The 18,564-nt window shown below is 40.7% G+C and overlaps 1 protein-coding gene across 3 annotated transcripts in view; it reads left to right on the top strand.

Annotated features, from left to right (window-relative positions):
- Positions 1–18,564, top strand: part of RNGTT (RNA guanylyltransferase and 5'-phosphatase) — a 232,083-nt gene that overhangs the window by 97,108 nt on the left and 116,411 nt on the right. For 2 of the 3 annotated variants that reach the window (XR_009555318.1, XM_060236951.1), the window contains exons 9-10: positions 1,092–1,227; positions 3,371–3,442. Coding sequence is in view for 2 of the 3 variants with exons in the window: in XM_060236951.1 (XP_060092934.1) it covers positions 1,092–1,227; positions 3,371–3,442 (208 nt within the window). In the remaining variant the exon portion in view is untranslated. The remainder of the gene's footprint in view (positions 1–1,091; positions 1,228–3,370; positions 3,443–18,564) is intronic. The other variant, XM_060236959.1, reaches the window with a different exon arrangement.

Genomic DNA, 18,564 nt, shown 5'->3' with positions numbered 1-18,564 from the left:
AAAACTTGCTTTTAAAGTCTATCTGAAGTGGATTGAACAATCTCACTGGATTGTTGGAAGACACCAGAGTACAGAGACTTCTATAGGGCACATGTGGCTTTCCACACACTTAGAATGGGGCCTTTCTGGTGCATGATGGACATTAGGAATGGTACAGGGGCCTGCAGAAAATTGTAAGTCAACATGGAGGTTCCCAGGTTGCTGACATTTAAGCACTGCTGGGCCGTAGTGTTAAACTTGGTCAGGGCTGGTGTGATGATGGAACTGTTAAGAAGATAATTGTATATGACACCCTGAAATTCTGAGGGCCAGGTTAAAATGTGTATGTAAAAGAGGGAGAAGTATGTGGGTTTACAAACTGTGAAAGGATTTCTGTTGTCTCTTTCCTTGCCTTTTACAAGGAAGGAGGATAGTAAGATAAGGCTATCAGGTTACCTGGAATGGTGATCAAGCTGGTGAGGATTCCTTACCAAATGAGCTTTGAAGTTCACCAGTTTGCAATATCAGTGTCTTCCTCAGTAACTGAGGAAATACTCCAGGTAGTAGGTGCCATGTTTAAGTTTAAATGTGATCATTGTGGATGTTTTCTTCCAAGAAGAAAATGCTGTTTGGCTAGCTTTCTGTTTACCAGTTTGAAAATTTGAAGGTACTGAGATTGCACTGGTCAGAACTCCTGTTGAACATCTGTCCTAGTGCAGCTTTGCAAACTCCAACATCTGTAAGCAAAACACTTGTATATAAGAGGAAGTTTAAAACACTGTCCAATATCAGGAGACCTACAGTAATGTAGCTATGTCTGCTAACTGGAATGTTTGCTATTTAGAGCAAAATAAGCTCCTGTAACATTACCACAGATGGCTTTTAAAATACTGTTTCAGTTCAATTTTGAAAGAGGCTTGCCATGTTACATGGTGGACTGCTATTCAAGAACCATAAATCCTGTTGGTTATTGCTCCTTAGCACTAGTCAGTAGCCAGTCTATAAACTCATTTAACACTTGTATTAATTTTTACATAGCCTTTCTAATCAAATAAAAACTGCTGACTTTGGAGAGATCCTGGTGTCATTGGTCTTTAATTTTTCTTTTACAGATACATGATGTTGATTGATGGCAAAGATGAAGTATATATGATTGACAGAGATAACTCAGTATTTCATGTATCCAATCTGGAGTTTCCATTTCGTAAAGATCTGCGTGTACATTTAGAGAACACTCTGTTGGATGGGGTAAGAAACTGTGTGTGTACTCTGTGTTGGCATTTTATTTAAGGAGTATCAGAATGTGCAATTAATGATTCAGGGGAATGCGTATTCATTTAATTAGAATCATTCTTATGGGGTCAGGAAGAACTACATCAGTTGCCAATCGTGACATCCTCTCCTGCCCCAGTGACTGTCATGCCTGAAATACCCAGTCATGAGGCAGGGGCAGGCTCTATATAGCCACCTCTCTGAATATCCTCCAGAGCCCCAGTTGGGATCAGTCACCAGAGGTTGACATGACTTCCAGGTGCACACATAAATATACAAACACACACACAAAAAAATGAAAAATGTGTACATTAATCCATTGGTTAGATTTTTTTGATCTTCAGTCAGGAATTAGATATAAAGATATAATTTGCTGGGATTTTTAAGCTGTTCTAAGAAATGTTTAAGACCATTAGCTGATGTCTCATCTTAAGTATCACAGATCAGATTGGTGCTTAAGAGTCACTGCTTGCCTTCTTAAATCCTTATTAAAATTCATTGCTTGCAGTTCATTGCTTACAGTCACATTTAAGGTGATGGCTATGTGGGTTTCTCATCCAATCTATTGATGTAGCTGTCACTCCAGCAGATGGTTTTCTTCTCATGGAGCTGATGGTTCACCTTTCCCTAGGTTGCTTGTGTAGCACGTGGGGTTTTTTGCCTTTTCAGAATAACCTGCAAACCTAAGAGTAGAGGAGTTACAAGAAAAAATGTTTAACATCCATGTGAAAAGCAATCAAAGATCATAATAGGCACTGCAAAGATAGTGCAGAAAATTCAGTGGCAACCTTATTCTGAGGATCGTTTTCTTTTTCTAGTTATTCCTGACTTTTTCTAGCCTGAAGAGGGATTTCAAATATAATAAATACAAAACAAATATTCATATTAAAATCATTTCAGAATTCACATTTATTAGACTTATTAGAGAATGCCCCTTTTACTTTGCAAATATAAGTATTAATTAATGGTTGTGAATATTGTTTCAGCCATTCAGGACTCTACACAGCAAAGTTCAGCAAAATATCCAATGGAAAATCTCCCCATTTTTGGTTTCCATAGTAACTCAACAGTGATCTAACAACCTCACAAAGATGCATTTTTGTTGTTCTCAAATATTACCCCAGAGCTCAATAATACTCCTGTTGTTGGACTTGCTCATAGATTTCATGCTAGTGAAAATAACAATGAGGAGCCTTTTACCTTGACTTGAATGTGAAGGGATATGTCGAATTCCCTTCTATACTTTTGCATCTGGTTAATAGTGTCCTTGGTATGATCCTTGCAGGTTCTCATCCAGAGAGATTCTTTTTGCTTCCTCAGTCTCTCTCTGTGATGGGTTAGCCTATGTGACATCTCATGAAAAATACAGAACAATTAAAAATTTTATAAAATAGATCAGAAGAATTGCTAAAGCTTTCAAAAATTGTATAGGCCCTTGTTCTAGTGAGTGAAGGTTATTCAGGGGTGAAAAGATTTTATGCATCACACTGAATTCTAGGAGCCACTCTCTACAAGAGGCTATTTTCCAAGATGTTATTTCAGTGATGAGCCTGACTGTCACTAGATTTTATTTATCTGTGTGTGTGTGCGTGTGCGAGTGAAAAAGTATAATTCCCACTCCAGGAAAAATGTCCATAACTACTTGAAAAGTATCCATCTGACATGTACAGTAGTATTCATTTGGAATAATTTGGAACTATGTTTGTATTTTCTCTTTGATTAGATTGAAATATTAAATGTATTCTTGTTTTGCTTGGGTTTGCTAACCTGTGTTCTAATAGTTGCCTCTTGCACTTATTTAGCAGGATTTAAGCTAGTAAAACCTCTTTCATTGCAAGGGTGCCACTAACAATTGGAGTCCTGGGACCCTAAGGATCCAGTGTTCATAAATTCTAAGGGTCATGCACTAGTCATACTTACTGATCCATAGTGCATGCCCAGTAGTACATTTTATTCATCTTTCAGTCTCTTCCCCTCTCTACAGACTTCCACAGTTGCCCAACTGGTTTTAGATCAAGGCCACCACTTCTTTGAAAAACTGAAAAAAATTCTCATTGTAAAATAGTGTTTTGACCGCAAAAGGTGCTGAAATATGAAAACATTTCTTTGTTCTTTTAAGGAGATGATCATCGACAAGGTGAATGGGCAGGTTGTCCCTCGGTATTTGATTTATGACATAATTAAGTTCAATGTAAGTAGATTTTATTTTTTATACACTAATAAATATGTGGCTGGTTGGGAGGAGCATGGCTCAGTAGTGGGGTAAATATTGGTGTACAGATAGTCCATGTCCAACCCTTGACCTCTTCAGTTAAATGATCACAGGTGAAAAGACCCTTTTCTGCCAGAGCCTTTATAGACAATAGAATGTACCGACATCATATATCTATCTCTGTGTTTTTGTTCTCTGACTTATCATGTGATTCTGAAATTTGTAATGGTCTGCAGTGACCCAGCCCAGAAGGCGGCTCATTTTTTCTTTTTCTCTTATTCTGCAGAATGGACGGCTGTAGGTAGAGTCCAAGAGGGAGGGATTGAGTGTTGTTGATCAGGCAGACTGATGGATGGTGCCTTGATCCCTCTGCATCAGAATTAAACCTCACTTATTTACAAGATTAGAAGAGGCATCCATCTGGCCTCGACGAGGGCCAGGGCCTTTTCAGCCCTGGCCCCTACCTGGTGGAATGAGCTCTGCCTGGAGATCCAGGCCCTGCAGGATCTGCTTCAGTTCTGCAGGGCCTGTAAAACAGAGTTCTTTCGCCAGGCTTTCAGTTGAGGCAGTGGATGTCACTTGTTGCTGGCCTCCCCCCCCCCCTCATTCCATCCCAGTGCTACAAGACCTGCTGGACCTGGACAATAAGTCACATCTGTGAGGCAGAATCTGCCATCTTAGTCTTTGTAATTTTAGATTTTATATATTTTAAATTGGTCTTTTACTGTTTTTACTGTTGACTGTTCTTATGATATAACCTGCCCCGAGCCTGTTCTACGGGAAGGGCGGGCTAAAAATAGAATAAAATCAATCAATCAAATAAATTACTAATAGGAGCCTGAACTGGCTAAATAAAAGTAGTAATTTAGACTTAGTTCTTATTTTTCTAAAGAAAGGCAAATGTTCACTTATAACTGTGTCACTAAGAACATTCCTAATTTAGTTTTGGATAATAAGGAAAAAAAGGAAAATGATGTATACAATTTCTCAGCATCTTAGAAAATAGATAAAAGCCATTTATTTTTTGTTTTCTTGACAAAACTAATGTCTTTTGTCTCAGAGCTGGTGAGAAATTTTCTGTACCCTCCCAGTAAACTATGTTAAGAATGTCATAAGAACATGATTACAGAATGTTTAAAACTGAGAACTTCACTACAGAAAGTCTGTGTTTAAAAAATAGTTGGTGGTAATGCTTGCTGAAGAAAGATTTGTAGTAAGATCATAGCTATTGGCAGTACTATAGACATTTAGTTTCCCCCCACTGTCTTCAGAACAGCTGAATAATAACGAGCTTTGCATTTAGCACAAACCTTAGAGTTGATCATTAATGTATAATAATCTGTGTTTAAAATTTGATAACTACATTAGATACCACTGAGCTGAACAATGCTGGTAATTTTTCTCTTTTAGTCTTGGGTAAGTCAGTATTTTGAAATCCATTTCAGCTGCCTGCAGTCAGCGTCGGAGCAGAGCTGCATCAAAGTGCTGGTGGACTCTTGCCAAACTATAAACCACTGGCTATGTTACTTACCTTTGTTTTTAAGAAAATACCCAATTTGATATTTATCACTGATAAACTGAAAATAAAAAGGAAAGATGTATGTATATATCCCTTGCCTCTGAGCATTCATTCTTTCCTCTTGCAAGAATTTTATCCTTTCTGCATTTGTTGTTACTATTTTGTATTCATTAAATTTATGTCTTCTGTAAGCCAAAATGCCCTCAAAACGAGGCTGGGGAATTGTCAGGTGGGCACCTGGCTTAATAAGGATCTTTTATCTGTGTATACAGGATCCACGTCCAGAAATTAATGCTTAAATTTATCAAGGACTCTAATTAAGTAAAACAATTACAATTTATTCCAGAAAAATATAGGCATACATACAAGGCAATGTGCTCAGGAAACATACATACAGTCCTAGGAAAAACAGAGAGAGATACAGAGACAACACATGGATAGACAAACAAGGTGATAATTACCTATCGTAGTCTTCCAGGGAGGCTCCAATGGCGGCCTAAGAGGACGGGAGAAATAGGACCCTCAACTGATCAGGAATCAGGGGTGGATCTATACAGCGGAGATAGTGTACTGCTAGATGCACACATGAGTGGAGTTGGGTCAGGGGTTAAATAGACTACCTTAAACCCTCAGGGAATGGGAGGTACAGGGGCGGAAAAAGGGGAGGCTCTGCAGTGACCATAAGGGCTGGACTTCTGCAGTAGCCAATAGCAAGTTAATTGGTGGCCCCCAATTGGGTACCCATAACTGACCAATGAACAAGCTTGGGCCCTGGTTACCTGATTGGACTTCCAGGTAACAATGGGCCAGGGTGGGGATGCTCTAGGATGACTGTTGGGGAGAAGAATGGGGGAAATTACTGGGTGGAGGTGTGCTTAAGACTATTAAACTTATCTAAATAGGTGAGAATAAATGGCCAAATGACTACCTAGGTAACACCCGGTTTATACAAAGAACTTGGCTCTGGTTCAAGATGGTCTTCCTCTTCTTCAGTATTCTTCTTGACACCAGTCTTTTTCCTTAGTTCCGTTGGACAAAGGTTTAGGTGTTCCGGCAGGGTCCACGCCTAAGTAAGCTTGATGGCCTCATTGATGGGTGACATCTGTTGAGTACATGAGCCTCCCGCTTTGCTGAAATGGAGTCTTGGCATGGCTGGAAGATAGTTGGTGTTAGCCTCCCAAAGTGGATTCTATGGTCAAGGCTGAAAACCGCATGGCCTGGATAGCTCCTAACGGTGCACTTTCTTCTGCTCCAATGATAGAGATGGTGTTCGCATGTAGCGACTGGAAACCATCCGTTCTTCTTGCTGGCGCTTCTCCAGAGACATGGAGTGCTGCTGTAGCGTGGTGGCTGTTAGTACTTATAAGTCCTTTCCAGTCTGGCAGCCAAACCCACGTTCTCCTAGCAAATGTGTGTGTGAGTTCAGTCTCCAGGCACCCTGGCAACCAGGCGGGTGACTACGATGTTCTGAGTATTAGGGGTATTTTCTTACACTTCCTTCTCCTAGTTTAAAGTTCTATGGCTACTGCATTCTTGTATTTATTCTGCCTAGCCTTCATTATATAATGTTAATTTTTTCACCATTCCCATTCATTGCTTTCTTTCCCTTGATTTGGCTCCATTCACTTCTCTCTGCCTTTATTTCTTCTCTTCTGATTTAGAGACAGCTGTTGAGGCAATGGCAGTAGAGTTGCTTCTCTGGCTAGGGGAAGATGCTGTACCTGCTGCCAGTGGCTGCCTTCTTAGTTATTAGGCAAAACCAGGCGAGTAGGCACTGGAACGAACATTATCTACCACCATATGGGGATTTATGATTGGTGCTGGCTGGTGTGGGTTAAGTGTTGGTGGCATGGTTTGTATGGCTTGATGCTCCTAACAGGCAAGGGGAAGGGGTTGCGTGAGGAAGCTTACCTTCTCTGCCCAGTTCTGAGCATGCTGGCCACCTATAGAGCAGGCACTCATCTTGTTCCTGTCCTCACTTCCTCTTTTCCACTCACTGTTGACATTGCAGAGGAGAGCTGCACAGCAGTTTTACTAGCAAAGCTGAGCTTGTAAATTATGGGAGCTCTACTAGGAAGAGTAGTGGTCATGCGACTTTCCATTTTCCACTGAGAATGAACAGCAGTACTTTCCATCTGTGGCATTGCTCATTTGTACACATTCCTGGGTTGTTTGTTTCTTCACCGAAAAGGAGACATTTGCATTTTGCTAAGATACTTAAAACAAAGTGGAATTTTCTAGAAGCTTGATTGCTAGTGGTATTTTAAGGAAGAAAGAAAGACCCATGTTGGCAGGGTGAACTTCAGTAATTGGGGAACTGTATTAGCCCAGAGTGCAGCTAGGAACACTTGGAGTCAAAATACGTTAGTTTGCTTTGAGTACAGTGGGAAGTCATAAGGGGAATTTACTGAAGAAGCACTGTACTTCCAGTTCAAGGGCAGTCCCAAACAATGTGTTATCAGTAAAAGCAGAAGCAAGGCTTTATCTGAAAGAGGCCACAAACAGTAGCCAAGTGCAAAGATTAAACACAACCCCCACCCCCCCACCAACTGTCTTTATGCTAATTATAGAAATGTAATTACAAAAACAGTCTAGCTAATGTATTTGACTTGGCAAGAAAACAGTTTTTATCAGAGTTATGTAGTACTGAGCAACTAAAATCATTGGGGCATAAAGATTACCTACAGAGAGGTTCATGTTATTGTTTTAAGAAGGTATGCCAGGCTAGTTGCTGACTAGTATACACTAGAATAACAAAATTTACAGGAACATTGTTCTTGTCATAATCATATACAACTTTGTTTATTTCTAGCCATTTTCAGCAATTTTCACTTTGTTCTCAATGTGACAGCTCATAAGGCTTCTTATCTTGCTTTCATTTGAATTACCTAGCAAGATGGTGGTTGTCAATCAGAGTTGTGGTTTGTTGTTTCATGTGTACATGATCTGCATAAAAAGAACAGAATAGCAACTAGAATAATAGACTGGGATGTGGACCACAATTCTGTTTTTCTGTTCACAGAAATTCTGAAAATCAATGTTTATCTTGGAATTCCATGCATAACCATTTGTCTTCTACATAAAAATCCATACTTAATTGTGCGTAATAAAAGAAATATCACTTGTTGATTTATCTCATTCTACTTCTTTACTACTACTTTATTTAGAGTCCTCCATAATGGTTCTTTTAAAATTGCTGTTAATTAATGCTAAATGTTTTACGTGTCCATGTTAAAAATGTAATATGTACTTTTGACAAGGCCTGATATTCATGTGTGCAAGAGAGAGAGGGTAGAGATGGGCTGTGACTCCCAACTTGCATGCAATATTTTCCATTGTAGAAGACATTACACACCTCGTTGGTAAGAATAACTGCACAATTTATAATGCCAGAGGCAAGGCTTGCAAGCTTATGCAAGCTATGCTATGTTTTGTAGTTTTTTAATATTATCATTTAGTGCACTACCAAGTCCCCTATGACTTTGAAGACTGCACTGTTGTACTTTGAGGAATATAGTACGTCAGAAGGGTAGTAATGATAGTATATAGTACTTCAGAACTGAAAGACACATAATCGGGAATGGAAGATAATTAGTTTGACTGTTTTTGATCAGAATAAAACAGTGAGTTGTTAATAAGCATTTACAGCTAATTGGAGCTAGACTCTGTTTTGGTAGAGTTGCAAGATGAGATACAAATACTCAGCAACCTGTAGTAAGCTGGCTGGTACTAGTATGCTTTTCCTCAGTTACAGAGCAGAGTTTTGTCTGCAAGGAAGAAAGGAAATCAGCTGCCAGTGGCTGCACATTCTGAGACTGATGGCTGCAACCAGAATGATCTTCCCCTTTTTCACAATAGTGTTCTTCCTGGATGAGAGTGGGTAATTATCTCACAGTGGCCTTGGTTCTCTGCCTCATGATGGAGGCTAGAGTGATTTTTCTTTTGCAACTGCAATGACAGGGAAACATTATTTTAAAAAAAATGTTTCCAGTGGTTCTGTTGGTACAAAATAAGATTCTTCTGCTTAAACAAAACAAAACAAAACAAAAAAACTCAAGGGGAAGTGCTTCCTCATCCTAACTGGGCAACATGGTTCTCCTGTTGTTCCTACCAGAACTTATCTTTAACCAGGTTTTTTTTTTCTTGCACTTTATTTTTTTGCCTCCCTTCCCTAGCACAAATCTTATCTGGGGGTGGTGAGTATGCAGGTTCCCAGGGCCCTGATTCTAAGTGGAGAGGATGAGCTCCTTGAGTGCTTCCCTCTTCATTGCTGGTTTCCTGCACCACTTCATTTCCCTCCCTTTAAGAGGTGGGTGGGCAACCCTCAGAGCACGGCTGCAGGTAAATGGCTCAGCTGACAGAAAAACAAGCTAGAAGCAGTTATTTAAATGCCTCAGTTATTATCTTAGTTTTTGCTGTTGAGATATGGACATTGGGTATTAAAGTTTGATTTGTTCCTTAGGGTTTTTTTAAAAAGGTGTTTTCCACTCCCACTTTTGTCTCGGTAGTTCTGGGAATCCCTTCTCTTTGGCATCTTCTGGCAGAAAGACCCTACTATTACCAAGAGGATATAATCTCTGAGTCAAGACTGCCCCTCCTGGAATCCCTGATACTGAAAATTTTTGTGGCAGTTCTTCCTCTTCAGATATTCCCTTAAGGACATATTTTGCATTGTATTTTTGCATCCTGATTTCCTCCTTTGCAACACCCCTCCCACCTTCTGACTGGGATGCAAGGGCTCAGGGATCTCCTGACAAAGGGAACTTTGACTCCTGAAAGCTTATACCCTGGAAGTCTTGTTGATCCTTAAATTGGTACTGGAGTCAAATCTTGCATTTCTACTGCAGCATCATGGCTACCCATCTGAAACCTTTTAGAGACAATCAGTTCTATGTAATGGAAGTAGAAAAAAAGTTAAAGGTGGGGAAATCCCTTTTTGAGGAGAAAAATGCAAAAGCTTGATAACTGTATTAAGAAGAAATAGAGGTATATTCAGACTGAGTATCTCTTTTTTCAGATGTAGTCTGACCAAATACAAATTGGATGGGTTAGAAATTAAATAACAGGAAATGTAATTGTGCTTTACAGGAGGTCAGAAAAGTTAATGTGGTGCATTCTCTTTTTAAATCCAAGTCTGACTTGATAATTTAGTCATCCTGTGATGAATTAATTTACCTATTTCCTATCCATGTTAATTTTGATTAAAGGTTTTTCAAAGGATACAATTGCTTCCTTCTTCAGAAAAGCTTCAGAATCTGAAATCCAAAGTGTAATAAAGCATCTAGATAAGAAACCGTTAGACAAAGAACCATAGGGAAAGTAATTAAACAGGTTTCTGCCAAATGAAACCATCAGTCCACTCTAGGCAGCTGCTAATACTTGGAGAGGAACAATTTTTCAAGGCTTGGGCAAAGATCTTTCCAAGCCTTCTTAACTGAATCTCTCTAACCAGGATGGATTGAATTTGGGACTTGGATAGCATATGCTAGATCTGTTATTTTTACCCCTCCCTTCAAAAAAATCTAGCTGTTTGGGGCTCATATGGAAGAGATATTCTTGTGGGATTCTTTGTGGACTATACCAGGCCAGCTTCTAATATGTTTGTCCATAGCGTTCCAGTTATCCAGTTGCTGTCTCATTTAGTGAAAGCTGTGTTAATATAAATAGCTTGCTCAGGTGCTATCAGTCTCCAAGGGTGCCTACAAGATAGTGCATACTTGCCTGGGCTGAGGAGTGTGTGGGTTGCAGGGGTGAGAGGAGCAGGTGCTACTTATCTGTTGGATTGGATTATCTGAGAAGGAAAATGCTATATAGAAATACAGCTGAAATTGTGTTGAGTTTTAAATAAAATTATACCTTACTTTAATAAGTGAGTCTTCCAATGTGAAACAGTTTTTTATGACTAAATAATTTCTGAGCCTCAAGATCATTCATTTGGAAAAAACACAGATATGCAGTTGAATGAAAATTGTTTTGAACGGACAGCATGCTTGAGTGGTGCTTCACATAAAAGCGAGCAAAATTCCGAAGAGCAACTTCAGGCATACCTGTGGGATTAGGCTTGATTTGTAGGATTTTTTTCCCATGGAGCTGCATATCTCCCTTTATGCTGCAAACTGATTTGGAAAATCCCTTTGGTTTCAAATGAGTTTCTGTAGCTAGCCTGGGGGAACAGCTGTTTGCAAAGCACAAGTCAATAATCCTTAAGGTTTCGGTAACTGCTAGTAATGTATTTAGATCCTATAGAAAGCTGTCTCTTTTCACTTGTTTGGTACTGTATGGTGTATCAGTTTGCAAAGGTTGCATTTGACAGTGGGGACAGTAGATGTTCTGCATTAATAAATCCCAAGTAAATCAACAGACTTGTGTATATGCTATAAATTATTTATGCATCACATGATACGCACAGATTGAAGTGACTAAATTCTCCTGTTTACATATCTATATATGTTGTTTTTCTAATGTTCTAATACTCCCCAATTTTTTTTCATTTCTGGAAGTAAGGAAGGGAACATCTTTAATATGAATTCTATGCTTGGGTTCAGTTTTATAAATTAAGCATTTTATTTATTTATGATTCAAATTTCTATTCCGTGCTCACTGTAAGCAGGCTCAGGGTAGATCACAACACGTTGAGGAAGTGATACTTATTTATTTATTACTTCACATTTATACTAACAATAGTGCTCAGTTCCTGTTGAAACAGAGTGGTGCAGTGGTTAGAATGTCACACTAGGACTGAGAAGAAGTTGATTCAAACAACCAGTCAGCCATGTAAGTTCAACTGGTACCCTTATACCACTCATAATTTTCATTCTAACCTGGTTGGAGAATCATATTCAAAGAGTGATTGTCAATGGCATTTCATCTGAGTGGAGGGAAGTGTCCAGTGGGGTGCCACAAGGCTTGGTTCTGGGCCTGATATTTTTCAGTATTTTTATCATTGATGTGGATGAGGGTGTGGAGGGGGCTACTCATGAAATTTGCAGATGACACCAAATTGGGAGTAGTAGTAAACACACCAAAAGGTAGAGATAGAATTCAGTGAGATCTGAACATACTGGAAAAGTGGGTGGAAGTGAACAAGATGCAGTTTAACAAGGCTAAGTTCTGAGTTCTACACCTTGGTAACAAAAATGAGCAACATGCATACTGGATGGGGGATACACTTCTGGGTAGCAGTGTGTGTGAACAAGATCTTGGGGTACAGGTGGATTGTAAGTTAAATATGATCAGCCAGTGTGATGCAGCGACAAAAAAAGGCTAACACAATCTTCGGGTGTATGAACAGAGGCATAACATCCAATCACAAGATATAGTCCCACTGTACACTGCATTGGTCAGGCTGCACCTGGAGTATTGTGTGCTGTTCTGGAGGCCTCAGTTCAAAAAGGATGTGGACAGAATGGAATTGGTACAGAGGAGAGTATCCCCTTGTCTGTGTTATCCCGTATATGTGACCCCTATCAATTTCACCTCTATTTTTCCTAGAACTGTGTGACTGATGAATTTATGAATTTATTTTCTTGTATGATTGACTGATTTTTCTAATAAAGCCAATATAGATATATATTATACCAATATTCTCCTCGTTATTTTGAGGGAAATTCTGGAGGTCATCTCCGGTATACATAGATTCTGTATCCTGCTGAGCCATAGTTGCCCACTGCTTAAATTCCCCAACCTCTATTCGAGGGCAGTTCAACTTACAGTGCCCCTGTGACTCTCCTTCCAAGCAGCACTTCTGCTGGCCTTGGTTTCCCCCCGATGATGTCCAGGACCTCTGACTCGGCTCCAGAGGGGACAGAGGAGCAGGTGCACATGGCAGCTGTTTATAGTGAGAAAGTGGCCCTGGGTTCTGTTCAGCTCTGATCAGTAGTAATGAAGATAGTCACACCCTTCTGCACCACTAGCAGCCAAATCTGAGCCCTTGGTTTGGATCTGGGTGCTGCTAGCAAGGAAGGAGATGCTAGATAAGCCTACATCCTCTGTTGTTTCTATGGGGCTACTTAATCTCCCTGTTTGCTTCTGCTTGCAGCAGTAGATAAAAGTGGGTCAGGCTATACTCTTCCAAGTCAGATTTCCTCAATAATCTAACAGTAGTGAGATTTGCACTTTCTGTATAGAGACTGTGTTTTCTCTTTGCTCTATGTGAACTATGTTTGAAATCATTAGGGCAGCATTCCCTACTCCAGTTGCAGGAAAATAAGCTCAGGGCTCCCACTGATTTTGCATTATGGTGAGTTGTATAATTAATTCATTATATATTACAATGTAATAATATAAATAAAGTGCACTATTGTATCATCCTGAAACACACACATACACAACCCATCTGTGGAAAAATCGTCTTCCACAAAACTGGTCCCTGGTGCCCAAAAGGCTGGAGACTGCTGTGCTAGATGATTCAGTTAGCTAGATGATTCAGTTAGACAACCCTCATCTACGGCTCCGAATCGTGGGTTTTATACCGTCATCACCTGCGACTCCTTGAGCGCTTTCATCAGCGCTGCCTTCGCACCATCCTCAACATCCACTGGAGTGACTTTGTGACCAACACTGAAGTTCTCAAGCGGGCGGAGGTTACCAGCATCGAGGCACTGCTGTTGAAGACGCAGCTGCGCTGGGCAGGGCATATTTCTAGGATGGAAAACCACCGCCTTCCCAAGATTGCCCTGTATGGCGAACTCTCCACCAGCCATCGAAATAGAGGGGCACCAAAGAAGAGGTACAAGGACTCCTTGAAGAAATCCCTTGGCACCTGTCGCATCAACCATCACCAGTGGTCTGACCTAGCCTCAGATCGCAAAGCATGGAGGCACACCATCCACCAGGCTGTCTCTTCTTTTGAGAACGCACGCATAGCTGGTCTTGAGGACAAAAGGAGATTGAGGAAGAATCGCACTGCTACAGCACCAACCCTAAATCAGACTTTTCCCTGCAGCCACTGTGGCTGGACCTGCCTGTCCCGCATTGGTCTTGTCAGCCACCAGCGAGCCTGCAGCAGACGTGGACTATTGCACCCTTCTTAAATCTTCGTTCGCGAAGTCAAGCCGAGAGAGAGAGCATGTAAGATATCGGCTGGAATGTACATTCACAAACATGTGCATGTGTGAGAAAGAATAAAGAACAGTTTTTTAAATAGACTCATGTACGGATACCAGCAAATAGTAGGGAGCAAAAGAGAATTTGTGATACCATTCTAGGGTTTTGTCACTTTCGGTTTGAAATAAATAGATTTGAATGTAAGAAGAATCCTGCTGGATCAAAACAGTAGTCCATCTAGTCCAGCATCCTTTCTCTCACAGTGGCCAGCAATGTTCCCTCTAAATTTCAGAGACTTGTGAGCAAAAATTCTGTTTTGTGAGCTACTGGTTTTAAAGTAGTGAGTTACTGGCATTAAAATTGTGAGCTACTGCATAAATTATTGTGCTCTGGGGCCCCTTTTCCTGTGCTAAGACAAAAATGTGTGGGGAAGGAGGCAGAATTAGTTTCTAGAGAATGTTCTAGGGACTTGCTGTGGGTGGTACTCACCTTTTCTGTATATTTATACCACATATATTTATATCCTTATTTTATTTGTTGTAATTCAGAAAGGTAGAAAAATATGAACTAAACATATTGCAGGCAAGCTAGCAATTCCCGTACTCTCACTGCTACAGGGATATAGGGTTGAAAAGGTGGGAAAGGTGCAAATAGTTTTTAAGAAATCTGTGAATGTTATTAATGTTTAAAATGCCATCACATGCTATGAAAATGCTGAGTATGTACTGTGTAGATTGCTTCTCATTCCTTGTCTGACTTTCAGAAGTTTCTCAAACTTGCTACATTGTGAAATTGCTTTCAGAACTGACTTATTATCAGGTCTCCCCAAAGTGATAGGCAAGCCATGTTTGGAATATGTAGGCGAGATTTCAAAGTCTGTGAGGAAGTATAAAAACATTTTCCGTTTAATTTTTTTCTTTGTGACCTTTACTGATACTCCACAGTTTCCTTGTATTTTCTTTTCACTTTTTGATTTAATATTTAAAAGTCTCTTCCCGACCTTCACCTTGTTCATATTTCCCATTCCCTCTTCGAGTTCCACGGTGCTTTATCTCTGGCACTAGCTGTTCTTCACGTTCTTTTCCACCTTATTTATTCAAGTTTTGGCTTCAACTGCTGCATATTTGCTTATGGTGGTCTAATCCTTTTCTGCCTAGGACCTTTCACTTCTTATGCAATCTTCTCTATCTGACTTGCTAAGGTCTTTGAGTTTTTTGGCTGGGTTTTGCTGGCATCTGAAATAGGATGTGCCACAAACAGAATGTATTGCCACTGGATAACCATGTCTGTAGCAGTAGAAAAGAGTAACAGTCCAGTAGCACCTTAAAGATTTTGTTAATCTTTAAGGTGCTCCTAGACTCTTACATATTTCCATTTTCCCTTTCCTTCTCATTAGAAAAGCAGAATCCTTTCATGACCACACACTTCTACAGAAAAACCCTTAAAGTACTTTCTGCTGGCCAGTCGCAGCTGAGTTGCGGTGACCCCAGGGCCAGCGTGTGGTAGGCGGCCGCCTGAGGTGCCACCTCACCGCAGGGGCAGGCACCCCCTCCCCACTTGCGCCAATCCATCCCTGTCCCTTGCCCAGCCCTCTCTTCCACTTCAGAGGGAGTTGGCTGGGCAGCAGTCACCTGCGTCCTTTTTTCTTCACTCCAAATGCTTCATCTGCCTGGGGGGGGGGGGGGGGGGCGGAATCTCATAATGTGAGTTCATGCTGACATTATCAGCCATTTACTCCAAAAGCAAGGAGTGATAGGACTTCCCATCTCACAGCAGCACTGTGGAAATGCCCCCTTTCCAGCTCCAATCAGCTGGCATCAAATCATCCTGATGCATGTGAGCTTGGTTCCAGAAAAGATTTGGCATGCTCCATTCAGTTGGTTCCAGTGCTGGATCTGCATAGAAGGTCTCAGTTCCACACTGGAGTGCATCAGAACCACCACCTAAGAAGGCAAAGACTAAGTTGAAAGACTCTAACAAGTCAGCTGCTTCTTTGCAAGAAGTATTCCAAGAAATGCTCCTTGATTCCATTGACTGAGGTGTTGGAACCAATACTGGTAAAGGAGGAATATTTCACAATTTTGCATACTCTATTTCCACACCTAGTGGATCCAAGCAACTTGATGTTGGAAGTAAAATTGTTTATGGAACTGCCACTTTGCTTAGTTCCTTCCAAGGAGAGGTTTTGTCCTCATCGCAGTATCTAACTTGGTTCCAGTGCAAGCGCAGTGCGTGATGTCTTGGGTTGTGCCACAACTTGGGTTGTGGGGCTGTTACCAGCAGCGTTCCCTCTAAGCTGAGTTACCATGAGCTAGCTCACAGAATTTTAGCCTCCAGCTCACACATTTTTGTCTTAGCTCAGGAAGGATGACCCAAGAACACACTAATTTATGCAGTAGCTCACAACTTTAATGCCAGTAGCTCGCAAAGTTTAGAATTTTTGCTCACAAGACTCTGCAGCTTAGAGGGAACATTGGTTACCAGAACGCACCATTTATGGCACCATGGATGGTTCCAGTGTCTGCTTCTCTGTCTTTCCCTCTTCCTGTCTATCCCACAATGTTGTTTCCAGCTCAGTTCCATCAGCACAGCCATCCATTCCAATGGGCCCGTATTCAGAACTTTATCCTATAGATTCAGAGAAGGAAGATGGCTGCAGATTGGAGGGTGGCTCTGAGTTGTTCATGAATTCTTCCCCAAGTTAGGCAGCTGGGGACAAGGCTCCCAATTCATCTAATGAGAATTGGAGATTATAATTAGAATAGCTGCTAAGGATGGCTAAATCACTCCAAATGGATATTTTTTTTTGTCAAGTCCAAAGCCTAAATACCAAACTTAAGTGCACTACAGCCTTCCCAACATTGGAAGCCTTCCCAGTGACTACAGCCTTCCCAGTGACTACAGCCTTCCCAACATTGGAAGACTTTCTGGATGTTGCCTCTGGCCTTTGGGAGTAACTTCCTTCATTACCTGCAATATTGCGCAAAATAGAAAATATGTACAAAATGGAACAGGATAATTGTATTTTTCTCTTTACGTACCCTTCTGTATCTCTGTTCGTGGAAGAGGCCCAGGCACAACATAAACAGAGTACTCACTCTGCCCCAGCTGACAAAGGTGGCAGGAGGATGGGACTACATTGGGCACAAGTTATACTCTGCAGGTTCTCTGAATTTGTGCATTGTGAACTACTAAGCCATAATGGCCAGTTACCAACTGTTCTTATGGGAGCACATGACCTCCTTCAGGCTGAAGTGATGAAATTATCCAAGCAGTGAATGAATGTGAGGAAACATGCTATAGACAGTTCAGTCTGCTCCCTGGCTTTAGTTATTACCTTGCGTTGCTTTGCGTGATGAAAGGCTATTGCTCTGTCCCCAGAAATGAGTGTTAAATCTGAAGACTTGCCTTTCAAGTGTGATTCCCTCTTCTCTATAACTGATTATATCTTCACTCAAATTAAACAGAATAAACAAACAGCTAAATCCTTGGGGGTTACCAGTTCCACTTCTTTGCCTTTCAAGCGGTGTTCTCAACCAAGGCCTCAGTTTCAGTGAGCTTCTGGAAGCTTCTTGTGATTTTATCCTCCAACCAGCCCTTATCAGCACCACTGATCATAGTGGTATAAGGCCCTGGAAAAAGTAGTCTCACTCACAATCTCCTAAGGAACAGCAATACTCTTCTAAGGCCCTGTTCTGACTGTATGACCACCAGCAGTCCATACCTATGTATTTTGCTGACAGGCTCTCTCCCTTGATTTCTGCTTGGGAAGAGATTACTTCTGACTCCTGGGTCCTATTGATTTTTTGAGATAGATATAGAATTGAGTTTCACAAAAGACCTCCCTTGGGCCTACCACTTAATGTTCCAAGTTTAACCTGTCTTTAATGTCTCAAGCAGTCATGGACCTAGTTGCTAATGAAGTATTTGAACCTTATATGGATCTCATGAGAGGCTCTTTATTCCTTTGTAAAACAAATATTTACACAGTAGAAAGTTTTGTATTGTTACATTATTGTTAGTTTTAAATGTTGACGTTAATCACTGGTTTGCATCTCTGAATTTAAAAGATGTCTATTTTCATGTTGCCACATATCCTGAATATAGGAGATATCTCCATTTCCAGTTTAAAAGCCAATACTTTCCATATAGGGTTCTGTCCTTTGGCCTTGCCACAGTATCTAAAGCATTTACTAAATATGTGGCTGTGTTGGCAGCCTCTTTGAGATCCAAGGGACACTATATTTCTTTGCTTGGATAATTGGCTGATAGTGGTCCCTTCATGGCACCTTTTACAGACCCACCATTACCTCTCCAGTCTCTAAGCTGCGGCTAGCTATTAGTTGGGACAAGTCTAGGTATTCTCTTTCTAAGCTAGATGTTAGGAAGAAGTAGAAACCCTTTTCCTGACTTCCAGCTTTTTACGTAGAAGGAATTTTTTTTTTTATAAGGAACAGTTTCATTCATATGACCTCTAGTTTTTATGATATCCCATGACTAAAAAGAATGGATTCAGCTTGTATGTTCCTGTTTATAT

This window comes from Heteronotia binoei, chromosome 1 (assembly GCF_032191835.1).
Source record: "Heteronotia binoei isolate CCM8104 ecotype False Entrance Well chromosome 1, APGP_CSIRO_Hbin_v1, whole genome shotgun sequence".
Taxonomy (NCBI): Eukaryota; Metazoa; Chordata; class Lepidosauria; order Squamata; family Gekkonidae; genus Heteronotia; species Heteronotia binoei.
This window is presented reverse-complemented; position numbering and strand designations above follow the sequence as displayed.